This window comes from Etheostoma spectabile, chromosome 20, assembly GCF_008692095.1.
Source record: "Etheostoma spectabile isolate EspeVRDwgs_2016 chromosome 20, UIUC_Espe_1.0, whole genome shotgun sequence".
Lineage (NCBI taxonomy): Eukaryota > Metazoa > Chordata > Actinopteri > Perciformes > Percidae > Etheostoma > Etheostoma spectabile.
The window spans coordinates 9,050,009-9,069,810 of NC_045752.1; the positions used below are offsets into that span (position 1 = coordinate 9,050,009).

Below are 19,802 nucleotides of genomic sequence, written 5' to 3' on the forward strand. Positions count from 1 at the left end.
TAAAAATTATTGATTGGCTGTCAAAAAAATCATGTCACCACAAGGTTAATTTAGTGGAAAACTCTCTGTTCTGGAGCTTTCGACCAGGGTCCGTATATAAATTGTAGATGTTCAGATTTCCATTTTCCATTCCATTTTTTTCAAGCAATTAATTGTAATCAGGTCAATAACACTATAAATCTAAGAAACATAAACACATATTAATATTTTATGCAGCGATATAATACTGATATAAATTCATATTCTGACATTTTTAAGCAGACTATTGGCCATGACATCAAAGGATCAGTCAGTTTCTGAATTATGAACTTACTGTAAAAGACATTAACCATAGAAGATACTCACTGGATTTGTCTAAGTCAGACTGTTCAAGCCTCGTATTTTTTTCAGATACACTTTAGAGTATAACCTATATGTACATAACCAAGCCTGTTTTTTTTCAATGGCCACAGCAAGGAAAACCTGTTTCAATGTCCATGTGGGCACCTGACGGAAAATGTTGAACCAAACCTTTAAAAACAGCTTCTTTGTCGATGTCATTATAAACTGAGTCAATTTTAAGCCTCATGTTAACTTACATTAAATTTATTTTAATGATCTCCATGCAGTGATGATTACAGATTTGACATTGGGGGAGAAGAGAGCCCTGGATCTGGTCAGTACTCAATACCTGCAGATACACGTGCGGGTTTTTAGGATAATTGTAATTTTTGATTCTCATTGGAAGGCAGGCATATCATACATAAAGACTACGTTACTGAACATAAAGTCTTCTTACCTAAAACATACATAATTTTCATTACTTCCCATAATGCTGCAGTACACGTGCCTAAAAAAAGCTGTTCCTTGCTCTTGCAGTCCTTAAATTAGCACCCCACCACTGATTTGTGCAAATACTTTCATCAGTTGTAATATTGATGCATCTTTGGTTGTTCATAGTTTTTTCTCCTTCCGTTTTTTGTCCGCTTTTTCTTTTAATTACCTTAGTTTTAACCTTAAACACTTTAATCACGTTTTTAACGAATTACGTAGGCCTAGCCAATTTGAACATAGACATATTTCTTTCCAAATGAAAAACCCAAATGATAAAATCACAGCTGTTGAACCGTGCTCCTCCTCTGGCTCTCCCTGAGTCCCTCTACAGCTCGCAGATAGGCCACCAGGTGAGCCAATCACAACCTCGGAGAGGGTAATTGACGGTGTGGCCCCGCCCTCCTAGACACCTGTAATCCAATCCACGGGCCTGTCACAGGTAAAACCGGCCTTACTATCTTAGCATTGCCCCAAAAAAGCGAGAAAAGCCGACAAAACCCGTTCTCTCAGTAGGGGACACCTTGTTTGTTGCCGCGGCCCTCATCCAGCGTTAGCGGTGGAGTTTTTCACGGTAAAGAAGACGGATCGGATTTTCAGTACCAACTAGAAAGTCCAGTTCGACCGACAGAGATGTCACAGGAGCATGACAAGTAAGTTGTCCTGACGCTCCACTTTTAGCATGCAGAACGAGCAGGAGACACTATAAGCTTTTAATACTGACTGTAAATAACTTTTGGATTTTTTTTAGTTCATGGCACAGACGGATTTTAAAATCTGAGGAAACTTTGTGGTCCACCTCTGACCTGCGGCTGCTGATATTTAAGCATTCTTTTAGGATTCTATATTATAGCATCTTACTTTTTGTAAACAAGGGAAGTTTACTTTAAGACTGAGTTGCCAAGTGTGAAAGCGATTACATCTCATAGTTTCCCATGGTGTAACTGCACTCATTTCACCTGTCATGTTCAAGCCTGTACAGGTGTATCTCCACCTGTCGTGCGAGCAGAGGCGCCTATTAGAATAAAAACTGTCCCGTAGCGATGGGCGGTTTGGTGTTTGGTTTTGCTTTAAGCTCTAGAAGTTATGTGGATAGTCTTAAATATGTTTATTCAGGAATAAACATGGACCTCGGCAGGGAGCTGTGTACTAAAGAAAGATGGTTATTCAATTCATGTAAGAGTTTTGAATTAACAGCTTCACCAAAAAGTATTATTTTGTAAAGATGAATAATGTTGGTATAAATGCTTAGCCTATATTCTGTATGTTTTTTGAGGTCAATGACAAGGAGACTTTTAAGGGGAGTGAAATTGTACACCTGCTAGGCGTTGGCTCGTCTTTACTAACACAGACAATGTAATCAAGCAAGCCTTATGAGGTTTTGGTGGATTTTACTATTGGCTATATGACTATATGACTCAAATGTTTTGGGTGTCACAAATTAGAGACTACATGCACATTTCTCTAAATGTTAAGGTTTGTTTTCATGCTCTAGTACATTAAAAGTGGCAATCCGTTAATTAATGCTGCATTACTGACTACAAGCTAAATCTCATTTTAATCTCAAAACAATCAAAGTCTTCTTTTGGTTTTGGTTTAGTAATGGATTACTTTTCCTTAGAGTTTTATTGCCAGTTAATAATGGATCTTATCAGGTTGCATTTTATGAATAGCACAATTAGATATAGAATTACTAATTATCACTTTGCTTTGACCACTGAGAGGGAAAACAGCTATGTTTGTTGTAGCGACTCAATGTGGAAACTGAGCCAGTCCGGTTGCACTTCATCATAATTACTTTGTTGTGGCAGAAACTCCAGCAGATTTGGTGGTGGGATTGAATGTGTGTGTAGTTTCCAAAGTTTGACAAGGAAAGCTAGTGATCTAAATGAAACTTTAATAACAAGAGCCAGACTAATGACTTTCCCTTGTTTTAGGTGCTAGGCTTAACCCATCTAAGCAAATACAAGCTGAGCAAACATTACAATGTTCAGTAAATAGGCATGTTCAGTGTTGAAATGTTGAATGAATCTCACTTCTCAAAACTGAAGCTCCATTTCCTTTTAAAATTTAAGCTGTTTACCTGAGTTCAATGAGCTTAAATGTACCCCGTTAATACCATTACAACCAGATGAGACACACTGAAACACAAGCCGGTGTGTTCTAATTTGTCCAACTGAGTACTGTTTACAAATTACTCTAAAGGCTCTAAAGGTTTGCAATGATTTTGAAGACCTCAAAAGGCGGAAGAGGAAGAGGAGGAGAGGGATGCAGCCTGTAACTTAGAATAAAAACTCATGATTTTCTTACAACAACAAAAAACAGTAGCATGGTGCTGGAATGTGGCAGGGTCAGGTGCGTCACTTGCGGTCAGTTCCCAGCCAATGAGAAGTCCCCGAACCAGAGTCGTCACACTGGATGAGCCTGTAGAGCGTCTTTTGCTGGAGACACTTCAGTGGTTCAATGGCTGAGATTTGTTGTGCAATCATCAAAAAGCTTGAACAACAGGTTTCACAGATAAAGAACATCTGCATGGTTGATCTCCTTCGCTCTTATAACCTGTTTGTCTTTTCTGAGTGAGGTTGTGGTTGTACGTCTTGGCTTTGTAAACTGGTATATGTCAGTGAAGAAAATAAATCATTTAAATGCTTGATAAGAAGCTCATATAATCCAAAAGCTTTTTCTGCTCTTTGTCAACATGTCAACAAGTTGCATCCATCAATTGTCGACATCAACTGAAACATAATTTGATAAAGAGTTTCAAATGACATCACATAAGCATCTATCATAATATCTGTACTAAAAAAAAAACATTAGCATCTTAATAATTTGGTAAGTACACAGCAACTTATTAAACATCCTCTTCTTTTTTCGCAGTAAGCGTGCGGTCCTGGTTCTCCAGAACGAGCCGGGTTATGGCGGCCAGCGTCGCCCCTTCACCACAGAAGATGAAGCCTGGAAATCCTTTCTGGAGAACCCGCTGACGGCTGCCACCAAGGCCATGATGAGCATAAACGGAGACGAGGATAGCGCAGCAGCTCTCGGCCTGCTCTACGACTACTATAAGGTAACAGGAATAACCGTCTTGACCATGCGGGAAATAATTCTCCAACTTTCTGAGCTCTTTTGTAAAAATGTACAGTTGATCCAGAAGCAGCCAAATCAGGATTTACCTACATGATCTTCTTCCATACTGACATCCGACAATGAAGCAGCATCTGTCAGACAGAGCCCTATGTCATGTAACTGATCTATAGACAGCAGGATGACCCGGCTTGTTGGATGTGATGTGGTCAGACGCTGAGCGGCTGTGTTTACCCTCCTATACAGGTGCCCAGGGAAAAGAGAACAATAACCCAGAGCAAGCCAGAAACCCTGGTCTGTGATGTGGATCCCAACAAAAGGTAAACAGCAGCCCTCACCTAATACCACCCCCCTTTAAAAAAATAAGAGCATTAAAAGCCAAGGGGATCTACGGCATTAAAGGACCAGAGGGATTCAAGCTATTTCACATTCTCAGAAATGTATGCATACATTTGCATATTTATGTAGAAGCAGTACAGTGTGCAGCCTTAACTGCTCATTTATTAAAGTCTATTTAAAACTGTCCACATATTCATCTGTGGAAGAGCACTATGTTTCTCCAAAAGATCTTGGAGAAAGGAATGGAGCCTTGTTTTTAGCTTGAAAACAATTTAGGAGTTTTTCCACTAGCTTTGCTATTAATTTAAAGTTAAAACACACAGTTATAGTAACTTTTTTATGAGATGATTTCACTGAGACCCAAGAGGAATAAATATAAGCAGTCATACGTGTCATAAGTGTACAAAATGCACATGTAAAATAACAGATAAAGCTTTAAAATATCTAAGGAGAATAAAAAAATTAAGCCCGAGAGCTACCAATTCCTTTTAAATAGTTGTCTAAGGGCAATCAATCAATGCATCTCTAATTGGTTGCACAGCAGTGAAAACCAAACCAAATAAAACAAAAAATACAAACACTAATCACATGAACACATTTAAAAAAACTGAAAAAGCACTAAGAACAGGTTAAAATATGTGTAAAAAAAAGCAAAATTTGAATGGTATATAGTTAATATAGGTGTTGAAAGGACATAAGTGCTCATGTCAGGGTAAATGAAAGAGTTAATGTTAGTTTTGGTTAATGGGATTCACAATATGCTGGATAACACTTTAAATCCTCTAGTACACATGTGCTGTTTTTATTTGATGCAGACACCAGCTCCAGTCTGGACACACCATGGCCCCTCATCAGGACGGTGGGATGGAGAGCAGGATCCAGGTCCTTAAGGGGCCCTTCAATTTTCTTCAGCTGTCCCAGGACAAGAGGGCCCAGTTTCCCTCACCAGGTCTGTTCACATTCTTTTAAAATAAAAAGACACAAGCAGCTTAAAAACAAGAAACTTGATTGTCAGTTTGCTGATTTATTTCTACTCAGACACGACCGTCACTGTTTCCATTGCTGCCATGCCAAACTACCCGTCCGTCAAGACAGAGATGCCCACACACGGCTTCTCAGTGACCGTGCCAAACAACTGTGCTGAAACTGATGGCCATGTGAGTGTCTTTGAACGCCAGCTCACCCACAACTCGGTCCAGTTCAGCCCCAACACCCAGTCACGCAAGCCCCCGCACTTCCACCTTCTCTGAGGGTTACAAGGGTTCCCAGGAGGTGTGTGTTTCGATCCCCCTTTCTTAACCCTACTAATGCTCACCCTATCAACCCCCCCCCCACCACCCCCCACCCCCTCCCCTCCTCTTCTCTTTGCTCCCTTCTCCACTCTCAGATCTCTCCCATCACACAATAGGATATTCACCTGATCCCATGGAGCCAGCGGTGGGCTCAGCCTTCCCTGGTTTTATTTGAACATGCCCACATAGCGGCCCAGTATGTTATTATGCCATTGTCTCACCAACACAATAAAGTGCTGTACTTTTCTCCTACAATAGCCAAAGCCCTTTCTCTCTCCTCTTTTTCTATTTAACCTGGAGGGGAACTACCTTAGAATAACCCAACAAAACCCCTGTAAAGGAGGGGATGAGGGTGGGTTAGCAACATTACGGAAGTAAAATAAATGGGAATGAAGAGGAAGAACAGATTAATAAAAACTAAATGAAAGTATTCTTCTGGTGAATTATAAGAAGAGGATTCTAAATAAATCATTCCAGCAAAGTAGCTGTTTAATATATTTTTTTTGCTGAGCCTTACTTTACACTCTTTATCTGTTTTCTTTGTGCGCAGCAGGTGTTTTCCTTCCCAGGGGATCTTCAGTTACGTATGGCCACCATGTCGCCTCGGGACTACAATCAGTTTAACACCGTGCAGGGGTGAGTTGGGTTGCCGCCGGCCCACCGTCCAACTTCCACCGCCATTCAGCTTTTTGACACAAGACAGCAGAATGACCTCATTCATCACAGTCACAGGGGAGACACCAGACTCCCCTGCGTGTAAAGTACAAGAGTCTGCACACACAGGCTTTATCTGGCCCAACACACTTACTTTATGTTTTACCTGCAGCGGCTAAAAGAAGCATGCACCATGCTGAATGCTATTGTTCCATTTTTTTCCAGTTTTACAAAAAATAATTGCCCTTTCTCCATGTTTTATTCTTGATGGTTACTTAATTCTGCTGCTTTTTCACTATATTTTAGGAACAACTTTGAGTACACTCTTGAGGCGTCCAAGTCTCTGCGTCAGAAGACAGGTGACGGGACAATGACGTACCTCAACAAGGGCCAGTTTTACCCGATCACCCTCAGAGAGGTTGACAACAAAGGCATGCAGCAACCCATCACCAAAGTCAGGGTAAGAAAGAACGGAAACAATTACCAGCGTAGGATTACTGACATTAATCACGTACTAAATTCTCATTATAACACGGTAAGTTGTCATTGTGTTTATGCATTGTCAGAGTGTAGTGATGGTGGTGTTTGGAGAGGAGAAGTGCAGAGATGATCAACTGAAGCACTGGAAATACTGGCACTCTAGACAACACACTGCCAAACAGAGGTGTCTGGACATTGGTAAGAGACACTTTTTTATGCACGGTGTCAATTACAAATTGAAAAATATGTACTATTTGGTAGTGCTGCAACAAAGGCTCAAATTAAAAAGAGTCAAATAAAGTCAAGTGTAACGTCTGAGACACTGCTGGTGCACAGATGGTAGTGATTTTAGTGATCTAATGATTCATTCCTAGTTTTCATTGAGCAGGCTGATTAATCCTCCTGTGTCTGCACAGTTAAGTGTCTGGTTGAAAGGGCAGCTTAGCAGTAGCAGACAGAAAAAGGTGTGTTGTTAGGGATTTATTCTGCCGCCTTTAAAACCTCAGTGTGTCTTACCGTAACTTAGTGAACAAAGTTTTTAATACACTTTTACACTAGCCTGGCTGGTTCAACTGTATATCTTCTTAATTAGTAAACGCTTGTTTTATTGTCACAGCTGACTACAAGGAGAGCTTCAACACCATTGGCAACATTGAGGAGATTTCCTATAATGCCATTTCCTTCACCTGGGACACCAATGAGGAGGCCAAAGTAAGACAATAAATCTGACATACGCACACTGCTTCACAGATACACAACTGAGTGACACCATCTTCCAATCCTCAGGCTGCTTCTGAAGAAGGATAGGTTTTGTCCATGGGGTTTCCACATACGTCATTGACTTGAACTCTCAATATGAGTCTTGAACCTTTGACAACAACACAACCTTAAGCCAAATAGACGACTCTTCTTTTTTAAGGTTTTTTTAAGAACCGGAATTGAGGTTTCAGGTGTTGACACCCTTTGTTGGTGATAGTCAGCGGCTTTGTTCATGTGATCCTCCAAAACAGTTGTTAAAGACAATTGGGGCCCCAAGAGAAGAGTGAAGATGCTTTCACGTGTTTTCACTCCTCTCATGTGTTAAGTCTTGTTGCGTAGAGACATGGAGGTGTGTAGTGTGAGTTTTCTTGACTGGTCCAACCTGCCTGTCACCCCTATTGTGATACTGTGTGTTAAGGTATTTCTGCACACCGGGCAGAAGTAACAAAGAGTCCAGGAATGAGGAAACTCAGCAGGGGAGGATGAGGACCAATCAGACAGTTAACAAATAAAATCCTTTTCAACGAGTAGGAGAGGTAACAGAAAGGAGGAGCTCCTGTCTTCTCTTCCACTCTTGGATTTTGTGGTTTGTTGTTGACCATCATGTCAAACTGCTCTGCCACTGATAACTGCCAGTCTGAGATGGAAGATGAATGACAAGCTAACAGACAAAAAAGACAACGTGGCGCCATGACTGATCTCCAGCATCTTGCTCTCTGTAGGCTACACTTATCCTAAATAAAGTCACATGCACAAACCTTTCTGTCACGCAAGCAAGCATGCACACACACACACACACACACACACACACACACACACACACACACACACACACACACACACACACACACACACACACCAGGATGTGGGTCTAACTGCCTTATGACTTGAGGCCTGTGTCCATAGGATGTTCTTCGTGTGTGTATTCTGTGTGTGAGAGCCGGGGTGTGTATGTGTGGCTTGCCCCTGAGGTGATTGCTCTGCAGCATACATGTATTTGCAAAAGGAAGCTTCTCTCTTATGTTTACCTGCTCGGGGGGCAGTTTGCTGATGTTATCACAAAAAACATATTTTAATGACAATAATTTCTTTCATGCTCTAACAAAGTGTAATTTAAGTAGCCAGAAACTAACAATACAAGACAAAGTAACACAGGTGCTTAAAATGTACAAATTATTGATAATCACTCCTATTATCATAGAACACTTCAAGGGTATAGAAAATAATGTTATACTATTTATACATACAAATACAGCAGATACATGTAAGAAAAACAACTATAATACAGTATGTGATTTTAATCATAAATAAGATCATGACATCAGCACTTTCAACTCGTATTCTCAGCTTGTCTCTACATAATATATACATAAAGTTATGTTACTATACATAAACATGCTTAGTGTATTCACTGCTAAATGGGCTGACTCCCAAGGATTTTAATTTCTTAAAGGTCCATGATAAATGTGCATTCCTCCAGCCTGCCAATAGTCCCCCAGTGGCTAGAAATGGCGATAGGTGTAAACCGAGCCCTGGGTATCCTGCTCTGCCTTTAAGAAAATGAAAGCTCAGGTGGGCCGATCTGGAATTTTGCCCATTATGACCTCATAAGGGGAAGGTTACCTCCCCTTTCTTTGCCCACCCAGAGAATTTGGCCCACCCATTAGAAAGAGACATCATGGCTTTCAAACAAGTAAAGTGTCAGTCAAGGCCACACCCCCAGCCTCCAAAGATATGGTATTAGGGGACCACTAAGGTCTACAGTGGTGTGAAAAAGTGTTTACCCCCTTCCTCATTTCCTGTTCCTTTGCATGTTTGTCACACTTAAGTGTTTCGGAACATCAAACCAATTTAAACAATAGTCAAGGACAACACAAGTAAACACAAAATGCAATTGTGAAATGAAGGTGTTTATTATAAAAGGTGAAAAAAAAATCCAAACCATCATGGCACTGTGTGAAAAAGTGATTGCCCCCAAACCTAATAACTGGGGGCCACCCTTAGCAGCAACAACTGCAACCAAGCGTTTGCGATAACGTGCAAGAGGCTTTTACCGCGTCTGGAGGAATTTTGGCCCACTCATCTTTGCAGATGTCATTCAGTTACATAGAGGGTTTCGAGCAGAACGTCCTTTTTAAGGATAACCCAACACTCATGGATTCAGGTCAGGACTTTGGCTAGGCCACTCAAGTCTTCATTTGTTTTTCTTCAGCCATTCGGTGGTGGACTTGCTGGGTGGTTTAGGACATTGTCCTGCTGCAGAACCCAAGTTCGTTTCAGCTTGAGTACCGAACAGATGGTCGGACATCTCCTTCAGGATCTCTGGTAGCAGCAGAATTCATAGTTCCTTTATCACGGCAAGTCTTCAGGTCCTGAAGCAGCAAAACAGCCCAGACCATCACACTACCACCACCATATTTTACTGTGGTGTAAGTGCTTTTTATGAAATGCAGTGTTCCTTCTACGAGATATACTTGGACCACACACCTTCCAAAGAGTTCCACTTTTGTTCATCGGTCCAAGAATGTTGTCCCAAAGTCTTGGGGATCATCAAGATGTGTTGTGGAGAAATTGAGACGAGCTTTGATGTTCTTTTGCTCAGCAGTGGTTTTCTCTTGGAACTCTGGCATGCAGGCCATTTTTGCCCAGTCTTTCCTGTGGGTGGAGGCATGAACACTGACCTAACTGAGGCAGTGAGGCCTGCAGTTCTTTGGACGTTGTTGTGGGGTCTTTTGTGACCTCTTGGATGAGTTGTCGCTGCGCTCTTGGGGTAATTTTGGGGGCCGGCCACTCCTGGGAAGGTCACCACTGTTCCATGTCTTCGCCATTTGTGGATAATGGCTCTCACTGTGGTTCGCTGGATTCCCAAAGCTTTGGAAATGGCTTTATAACCCTTTCCAGACTGATAGATCTCAATTACTTTCTTTCCAATTGTTCTGAATTTCTTTGGGTCTTGGCTGATGTGTAGCTTTTAGGATTTCTGGGGACTTACTGTGTCAAGCAGCTCCTATTTAAGTGATGCCTTGATTGTGAACAGGTGTGGCAATAATCGGGTGTGGGTGTGGCTAGAGAAATTGAACTCAGGTGTGGACAACCACAGTTTAGTAGTTTTAACAAGGGGGGCAATCACTTTTTCACACCGGGCCATGATGGTTTGGATTTTTTTCACCTTTAATAATAAACACCTTCATTTACAAATTGCATTTTGTGTTTACTTGTGTTGTCCTTGAATTGTTTAAATTGGTTTGATGTTCCGAAACACTTAGTGTGACAAACATGCAAAGGAAAAGGAAATGAGGAAGGGGGCAAACATTTTTCACACCACTGCATTAAAAGCATCCAAAGAGCACCATGGATGGGACCTTTAATTCAATGCTCAAATACCTTCACAAAAATGTCCTTTTAATAATATATACTCACCTAAAGGATTATTAGGAATGGGGGTCAAACACTGTATTAGTATGGTGTTCCTAATAATCCTATAGGTGTGTGTGTGTGTGTGTGTGTGTGTATGTATGTATATATATATATATATATATATATATATATATATATATATATATATCAGTGTTATCCGCTGCGTACCCCTCGGTTCTTCTTTGTCAGGTGCTGCCAAACGCTATGTTTTGATAGTGTGTTTTGTTGACACAATGATAACCTGTTTTCAATACAAGCACCAGCAGGAGGACAAGGGAAAAGAAAGAAAAAATATGAGCCTGTTATCACAAGAGTCAACCAAAAGAGGGCAACACAGAACACTGAATGTAGTCTGTAGAGGACTGAACTGCAGGAAGGCCTTCAGTGTTTCACACATGAAGTGGAACTATAATAATTGGAATGATAAAATAATCCCAGTAGAAACCTTCTTTATGATGATGCTTGTGGATGTTTTTATGTTTAATTTCTCCAACTTTGCATAGGTGATATTGGACATTTTCTCTGTGCTTTAAAACACAAATGTTCCTCCTTCCTCCCTCCACAGATCTTCATCTCCGTCAACTGTCTGAGCACCGACTTCTCTTCCCAGAAGGGTGTGAAGGGTCTTCCTCTGAACTTGCAGATTGATACCTACAGCTATAACAACCGCAGCAACAAGCCCATCCACCGCGCCTACTGCCAGATCAAAGTCTTCTGTGACAAGGGAGCCGAGAGGAAGATCCGAGACGAGGAAAGGAAGCAGTCTCGCCGGAAAGGGAAGGTCGCCGAGCTCAACCCCAGTCTGGCCTGTAAGTCATTCAGTAGTACTCTACCTTGAAAAAACGGGGGACTGAAACCGCTGTTATTCGATCTACATTCTTTTCCTACCTAATCCCAGAGTTTAAGTGTATTCATGTCTAGTATAGTTATACAATCTCTTACATTTCTTGGCAGATGAAAAAATCGACACATGGCCTCTTTCTTACCTCAAATAACCTATTTCAGAGTTATAAAATGATCTTTCTTTGTGTTAAAGCTGCGCCAAATTTTTACGTGAACAATGGGTCAGTGAACCGAAGGGATAGGCCTATCACACAACTCTGCAGTTCTTATCAGCTCTAGAGAGCATTTTAGCTTGTTTCAGTTTATTGTTTTGGTTTTACTGGCTGCAGCTTACTGGAATGTTGACCCAGACACACAACTCTAAATAAATGCCAATGTTGCTTTGTGTTATCTGGATGTGTAAATTGACATTTCTTTTGCATACACATTGTAAAAACCTAATATGGTATCAGCTTGTTGTTTTGCTGGTTTAAAGACTTTGAAGCTGTCCTTCTGCATTAATAGACCAATTGATGCCTAATGATAACCTAAATGGCTCCCTGTTGTGTGTTTTCTTCTCAGTTGTGGATGCCAAAATTCCTGTCCTTCAGAAACGCAATGATGTGACCATCTTCAAAATGATGACCGACCACGAGACCCAGCCTGTCCTTTTCATACCTGACATTCACTTCTCTACCTTCCAGCGCCATGTAAGTACCAGTAACAAACACAGAAGTCTAGCATGGATTAACATGTAATTTCTTTGACATCAATATTTTGTTTTGCTACATTTATGTAAGATTTATTGCATCTTAGATTGTCCATAAAGAGTTTGTTTTTATGCTTCTACCCACTCATAAGCCAGCAGGTTGAGGTGACCTGCTTACTAGTTGGCAAGAACAGTGAGTTCTGGTTTAGAGCTCTGATAGGAGTCCTACATACCAATGGGTGTATTTCAAACTGCTTACACACAGGATGAATCATTTACCAGTGACTCAGAACAAACCGGGAGTTTCAGAAGATACTACTTGTACTGCCAACTTAATGTGTTTGGATGCTCAGAGGAAATGGTGATGGAAAGAGGACTGCGGTTTGGTGAAATAGGTGTAGATGCTATATGTGGCCATCTTTAGGCATGTGTGCAGTTTGTCAGGTTTTTAATCTTCTCTGTGACTGGACTCTGTACTTTGCTTCTTCTTGTCAGAACGAACATGTCACATGACACTTACAGAGGTGTGTGTGTGAATGTACACCTGGCCAATACACATTTGTTTTTTGGCTCAGTTCCAGCCCTTTTCATGTTTTCTTTTTTACGATGAGCTGCTTTATTAAAAGTGAAATAAATTGGAATACTTGTGGCCTATGAGTGCCCACTGCTGGTCACAATATGGGCAGTCCCACCTAAGTACAGGTTAAAAAAGATACTCCCTCTATCCCTTTATCTCACTCTCACTAAGTTTACATTGCTACCAGCAAGGCTGAGGGAGGGACAGGAAGGTGTTGTTGTTTTTGTTGTTGTTGTTGTTGTTGTTGCCAATGACATTTAACCTGACTGAACTGCTATCAGTTTCTGATAAACTCTGGGTTTACTGGGTTCCCTCTCAGAATAGAATTCTATAAACAGTAAAGCCTTCAATCAATACAGCCAGAGAGCAAACAAAACAGCAGTTTCCAAAACTTAAAAAAAGAAAACAACACATTTTGATTTATCTTATCCAATAAAACATTGTATTAAAATTTGTACTGCAGCACATGCAAAGTAGGACATTTTAAACATGCATTGCAGAATATGTATTCAAATTATGTTTAACTTAATCTTAATGTCTGTTATTGCCATGAATATTGGCTACCTTATTCTCAGACCCGATCATCTATAGCTGATAGTATTAGCAATTTAAAGTATTCTCTGATAGTATATGGGGACCTAGTTTTTGTTATCTTCCATATGAGTTCATTTCTCTGTTTCTGTTTCCTCTGCAGCCTTACCAGACAGAAGATGGAGAAGAGAGGTGAGCTCACTGAGGCCCTGATTTCATACTTGATTTTTTTCACACTTGCTTTTAAAGTTGTTTTGTACCGAGACAACCTTTGGCAACCTCCCAGTAAAAGGCATACAGAGACACATGTGTTGGTACTACACATGTGTTGTGCCCTGGGCTTTGTTTGCATACATATGAGTTTTATAGCCTGTTAGCTGGTTGTTAAGGGAATTTAAGCACTGATTTGTGTGTGTTTCCACTGCAGCTCGAGCATGAAGCGATTACCCTTCAGTGATGATGAGTTCGGTTCACCCCCAAACAAAATGGCAAGAGAAGAACCAAAGAAAGGTGTGTGTGTGTGTGTGTGTGTGTGTGTGTGTGTGTGTGTGTGTGTGTGTGTGTGTGTGTGTGTGTGTGTGTGTGTGTGTGTGTGTGTGTGTGTGTGATTTATGTTAGTGGTGTTTGTCTTAGTGGTGCGTGCGCGCGCTTTGCTGTAGTGTAATGATCAAGGTGGTCATGCTCTTCTCAGGAGAAAATCATTGTGTTAAAGTGTATGTGGTGTTTGCTGGGGTTGGTCTTTCCCACCACACACAAACACACATACACAGAAACACACACACACATACACTCTGGGCCATATGATTTTTTTTAATTTGTACACGTGTCTGAGGCTTGCACTGGCCCAACAAAACACCACTGATAACTATTTGCACATACGCATACAAGTCTTTGCCCTTTACACTATATCTAAGGCATAGAGCAAGCGTTTTTTCAATACTAAAATATGTAAATAAATGCTTTAGGATTTTTTATATCTATAAGAGGAAGCTTTTGGGCTGCACCTTGATCGTTTAAAACCTGTTTCGCACAGACTTTGCCTGAAAACACCTGCAATTGTTGATGGTTGAGCGAAAAGCATGTTCAATTTGTCACCTTAAATTGATTTTGAATCAACTTAAATTCAGTTAATGGTTTAGGTGAAGTTTTGAAAATCTTTCCACGACAGCAATCATGTTTTTTACAGTTGTAAAATTGGCAGTGGTGCAATGGTTTGGAAGGGAGTGTGCTGCCAATCTATGTCAAAAATCTCTTTCTCGAACAAAGTTATTCATGGCAGCTCCAGACCACAATGAACTGTGGTCATGTAGCATTTATGAAACAGCACCATATAGCCCCTTACCCAACGCTTTCAGGCCCAGTGCCACTTCTTTAGATATGGATGCGGGCTCATGCAGTCTGGCAGGGGGGTATTTAGTTCAATTGGCCTGCAAAGTTATACAGTACATCTTCAAATGTACTAATGGATTAATGATACTGTATGTGTGCATGTGCTTTAGCTTTGATACTACAAAATGTAGACGGGGGTGCAGTAAAGACACAAATCCTCAAACCCACACAAACGAACCAAATCAGCAGTCAAGCTGTTCAGACTGACGCAGTGACTTTTGTTTAAGGCCAGATTTGGGGTTTGTTTTTGAATCCAAACTATGAACATTTGTGCTTTGCTTTGACGCCTTCTTGTGTCTTCTTTCTCTTTTCACCACACAGTACTGCTGTACGTGCGCAGGGAGACGGAAGAGGTGTTTGATGCCCTCATGCTGAAGAATCCCACGCTGAAAGGCCTGGTGGAAGCTGTAAGTTGCCCTCAGTTCATTATACTGGTGGTGGCTCGTATTGCATTTCATGTACTTTTGTTTCTTATTGGTGGGCTCGGGCCATGCACTTAAAACCCAGGAGGGAGGTAGGTTAAATAAACTGTGCAAGACACCCACCCAGGAATGATGTTGGGAAGAATAAGTACATGGAGTGGATTGATAAAACAGAGAGAGAGAGAGAGAGAGAGAGTTAAAAAAAGGACACAAGAGAGCCATAAAATCAGTAATGGAGGGGAGGGATGGGCAAAAAAAAATTGTGGAAGCGGAAACGTCCTGGGAAGGGAGAAGTAGGGTGGGAAAAATGCAAAGAGAAATAGAAGAATAGAAAGAGGCAGGTGTGAGGTTACTTTAAGGTACAAGGTTTATGTACAGTAGTGATGGAGAACCAACAGTAGAGTGGATTAACAGGTGAACCAGGTATCCGGGATGGATTAGACTATTTTTTTGCATATATGATCTTTGTTTAAGCTTTTACGTTTCTTGCAATATTTTAACATTGATTTGTGGTTTTTTTCAACCAGATTTCAGAAAAGTATGAATTACCTTTGGATAAGGTTGAAAAGGTCTATAAGAAGTGCAAGAAAGGGTGAGTATGAGTCAATAACACTGCACTACACTATGTATGAAACTTTATGAAGGACCAAACCTGGCATTAATGAATAACCAAATAAATACATTCATACATGCTTTTCCTAGGGGCTCTCTGAAATTGTCTCTTTATGTCATATCCCTGTTGCAGGGAGGACAAACACAACAGACTTTTACACTTACACTAAACAAAATTGACATTTTACCTAATATATCATTTCAGATGTGTTCCTAATGGGAATTTATTTGGTAAATTTGTGAGTATAGAAACATATCCTTACAGGCTTGACTAACATCATCATAATTGGGATGTTGAAGGTAAATGTTGAAGGTGATAAGCAAACCTTTAGCTGTAACCAGCAGCGGGTTGCCTTAGCTTAGCACAAAAACTGGAAACAGGCTCTATTCAAAGGTAACCAACCGGCTGCTGGCTGTAGCTATCCAAAATGTCAAAACATTGCTTTAAAAATAAAAGATAAATTAGTAATTGTACAAGTATTTACACACACTTATATGTATACAGTGGATTGTCAGTTTCTTCTTCTGTGCATTAATTAATTAATCAACTTATTTCCAAATAAGTCAGGATATTAGTCTTTAATGTGATTTTGGAGTTATATATATATATATATATACACACACACACACACACACACACACACACAGGTCACTAACACCCATATCCGTCCTATAATAGGATCCTAGTCCACATGGATGACAACATCATCAAACATTACTCCAACGAAGACACCTTCCAGATCACCATGGAGGAGATGGGTGGGATGTTCAAACTCACCCTCACTGAAATCTGATTGGACAGGATGAAGTGACCAGAGAGATGGAGGACAAATGAAATGGAGCCGTCAGTAGAAGTGGTTTACACGTCTAGCTATGCAGTGATTATGGACTTCATCTGAAACTTTAATCATGTTGTCTTTGTGCTACATTAATGTCAAGCAGATTTAAAAAGTCCCACAAGAGGTATTTAAGAAAAAAAAAAAGCCATAGCTCTTAATAGACCGCAATGTTGATTAGATATGTAAGTTATACATTTTTGATTCATTTTAAAACCTTTTTTATGCATACAAATCAACAAGTGACAACATGTTTGATTGATGTGACACTTTCTTTTTGTATTCAGTAAGTTGCAGCTCAGATAATAGTGCCTACTTTTGAACATGATTGTGCAGAGCATTTGTGGTGCTGCTATACCTCATGCTATGCAAGCCGCAGTGTTTCTTTTAATGAGGAGAAACCGCTCATCTTTCCCTTACTAAAGCCATAGCACTGATGATTACAATCTGTAAAGTTGGGTAGTTAGCACACAAAGACAGACAGCAAACTGTTGATGGAGCCCCAGTGGTTCAGTGTATTAATACTAAATAACATGGCAGTATTTAGTGTGTAAAACTATCTTCAACCATCATACAATTAGGGTAGAATATTGTAAATGTGTGTGTTTTTAACATAGAATACATGCTGTTTTTAAATGAATGACTTTTTGTCAGATCAATTTAAATAATGGCCTCTTTGAAAGTATTAATTAGTCACTAAATATATTGATGATAATGCTAAAACACAGCTACCCTTTCCCTGTACAGTAGTTTTCTGAATGTTGATGAAAAAGTTCAATGAATGTCTACTAGTCAATGCAGGCTGTTCTGGAAGTGCAATAAGATATTTAGGCTTAGAAAAATTCAGAAAATTAATTTCCTCTATTGCCATAACTACAGTATATAATACATATTAACTGTTAAACCTGATTTTTTTTTTTTAATGGAAATATTGTTGTTTATATCCACTGAAAAAAATGGATCTTTATGATCCCTCATTTTGTATTTCAGTACTTATTGTGTATATATTTATTAAGAGCTGGATGTGGGTCATTGTTGTTGTTGTTTTTTGCATATATATCCAAATTTCTATTATTCCTATTAATATAATGTTGTTTTTTTTCCTTTTTATATGAAGTTATTCTATAATAACATGTCAAGGGACAAAACCTTAACATGTTTTTAATTTTCTTTTTTTTTATGTAAAGGATTTGATGTACAAAGTGCCCAATAAAGGCTCTCCAGTAGCTTCAGTTTTTGAAGTCTGAGACTTTTTTTTTCTCTTATTGTTTGACCTATTATCTCCTTTGCAAACATGGCCTGCATAATACAAACTGCCCATCTTATAACAGAATTGTAATCTATGGATATGAAATGGTTTTATTAAGTAATAGTAGGTTTGTGGTTGATGTGAGATTAACTGTGCCTGTGTGAGTGTTTTCTGTCTGTCCATAGGAACAGATGTCTGGGCATCAACCCTAACCCTGTGCACAGGAAACAGGCATGACAGGACAGCCTGGTGCAAAAAAGCTGCTCTGTCGGAAACTTGGCCACAAATTCTTGCATAAAGTAGGTTATTATTTGACATTTCAGCCACACCAGTGGTATGGCACTTGGGGCAGTAATGTCAATCAGCCAGTCCACTGGACTGAAATATTTCCAGATATATTAGGATAAATCCTAATGACTCTGGTGATCCCCTGACTTTTCCTCTAGCTCCACCATAAGCTCTATATTTGCGGTTGGAGTGAAGTGTCCTGACAACTATTGGATGGTTGGCCATGAAATTTGGAACAGACTTTCATGTTCCCCTCGTTATTGTCAATCCCTTAAAGGCAGAGTTGGTAATGTTATAAAGCTAGCAAGATTTGAAAGAAACATCTTCTCGGGTCTCCATCTAACCCCTCCCCCTGACCTCAGGGCTCTAACCCACACACACGTGTACAAGCACCGCTGCGTTACTGATTCAGAGCAGAGCAGAGAAAGGAACACAATTTTACTTCATGTCTCTTTCACCAGTAAGCAAACGCCTAATATCATACAGAATGTTTAAAGATGAATACTGTAAGAAAGGCTGTGTCAACGCGCTTTGAGCTCAGGCTCGCACACAGGAGGGGGTACATATTAAAAAGTGTATATTGGAAACAGTTATCAACCCTGCCTTTAACTTTTCATTTGTGTTTCTCAGATTCTCATTTTCTTCTTGCATGATTTCCTTTTCTACATTTTAATGATCACTTTTAGAGGGAGCCTGAGATCTAAGATTTTGTTGCCAACAACGGCTTCTATGTATTTGTTGTCTATATGACAACTAGAAACATGTAACACGCTAAACTAACATGGTAACGGAAATATTTCGTATAACTGTCAGATGATGGACTCATCATGCCAACACCTATCTGTGTAGCACATGACACTCTTTGAAGGTTCAGGTGTGCAGTTACAAAAAGGCCCAAAGACTCATTGAGTTATAATTTAACCAACTAGCCGCCACCATACTGCCCTGTTCCCCTTTTGTGCAAGGCCATGTGCACTGTAAACCCAGATTTAGCTGTAATCAAACTTTTCATTGGTCACTACTTACTCTTTCATGTTTTCTTAAAAATCATGTTCACCACTAAATCACATTAGTTGTTTGTTATAATCAGCTGAAGTATGCAGTGCACAGATCATATTAAGCAGAGATAACGAAGGATGTAAAGTGTATGGGAGGGGCTGTTAACTGTTCTGAAGTGATGACATCAAATACATGTAGCCTAATTTTATATGTGTTGTGCGATACTGCAACATTTGTTATTAATTCAATGTGAAGTAAATACAGGGCCAGGATCACCAATGCCCATATGATACCAATACTTTTTCATTATTAAGGTGGATACATCATCAAATTGCTAAACCTGAGTGAATTTCCATGACCTTTAAGAGTTTTGTGATGTTACCTTTGGATTATTAATAAGTTAAAACTCAGGCCATTATTATTATATGCTTGTATAAATTTGTTTTTTAACCACTGTATCTTACAACCTTTTCACAAATTATACAGCTTGCCATTGTTTCATTTTCAGCCTAAAAATATAGCCACACAGTGTG

At 39.9% G+C, this 19,802-nt stretch overlaps 1 protein-coding gene across 1 annotated transcript; it reads left to right on the forward strand.

Annotated features, from left to right (window-relative positions):
* Nucleotides 1-1,239: 1,239 nt before the first annotated feature.
* Nucleotides 1,240-17,967, forward strand: grhl1 (grainyhead-like transcription factor 1). Its single transcript, XM_032500918.1, is given in 17 exon segments — nt 1,240-1,463; nt 3,688-3,877; nt 4,141-4,214; nt 5,049-5,182; nt 5,272-5,465; nt 5,467-5,505; nt 6,079-6,161; nt 6,486-6,639; nt 6,746-6,857; nt 7,276-7,370; nt 11,401-11,644; nt 12,240-12,367; nt 13,638-13,666; nt 13,902-13,984; nt 15,185-15,270; nt 15,813-15,877; nt 16,577-17,967. Coding segments are annotated over 17 exon segments (1,845 nt in total). The 5' UTR covers nt 1,240-1,443; the 3' UTR covers nt 16,692-17,967.
* The last annotated feature ends 1,835 nt before the right edge of the window (nt 17,968-19,802 follow it).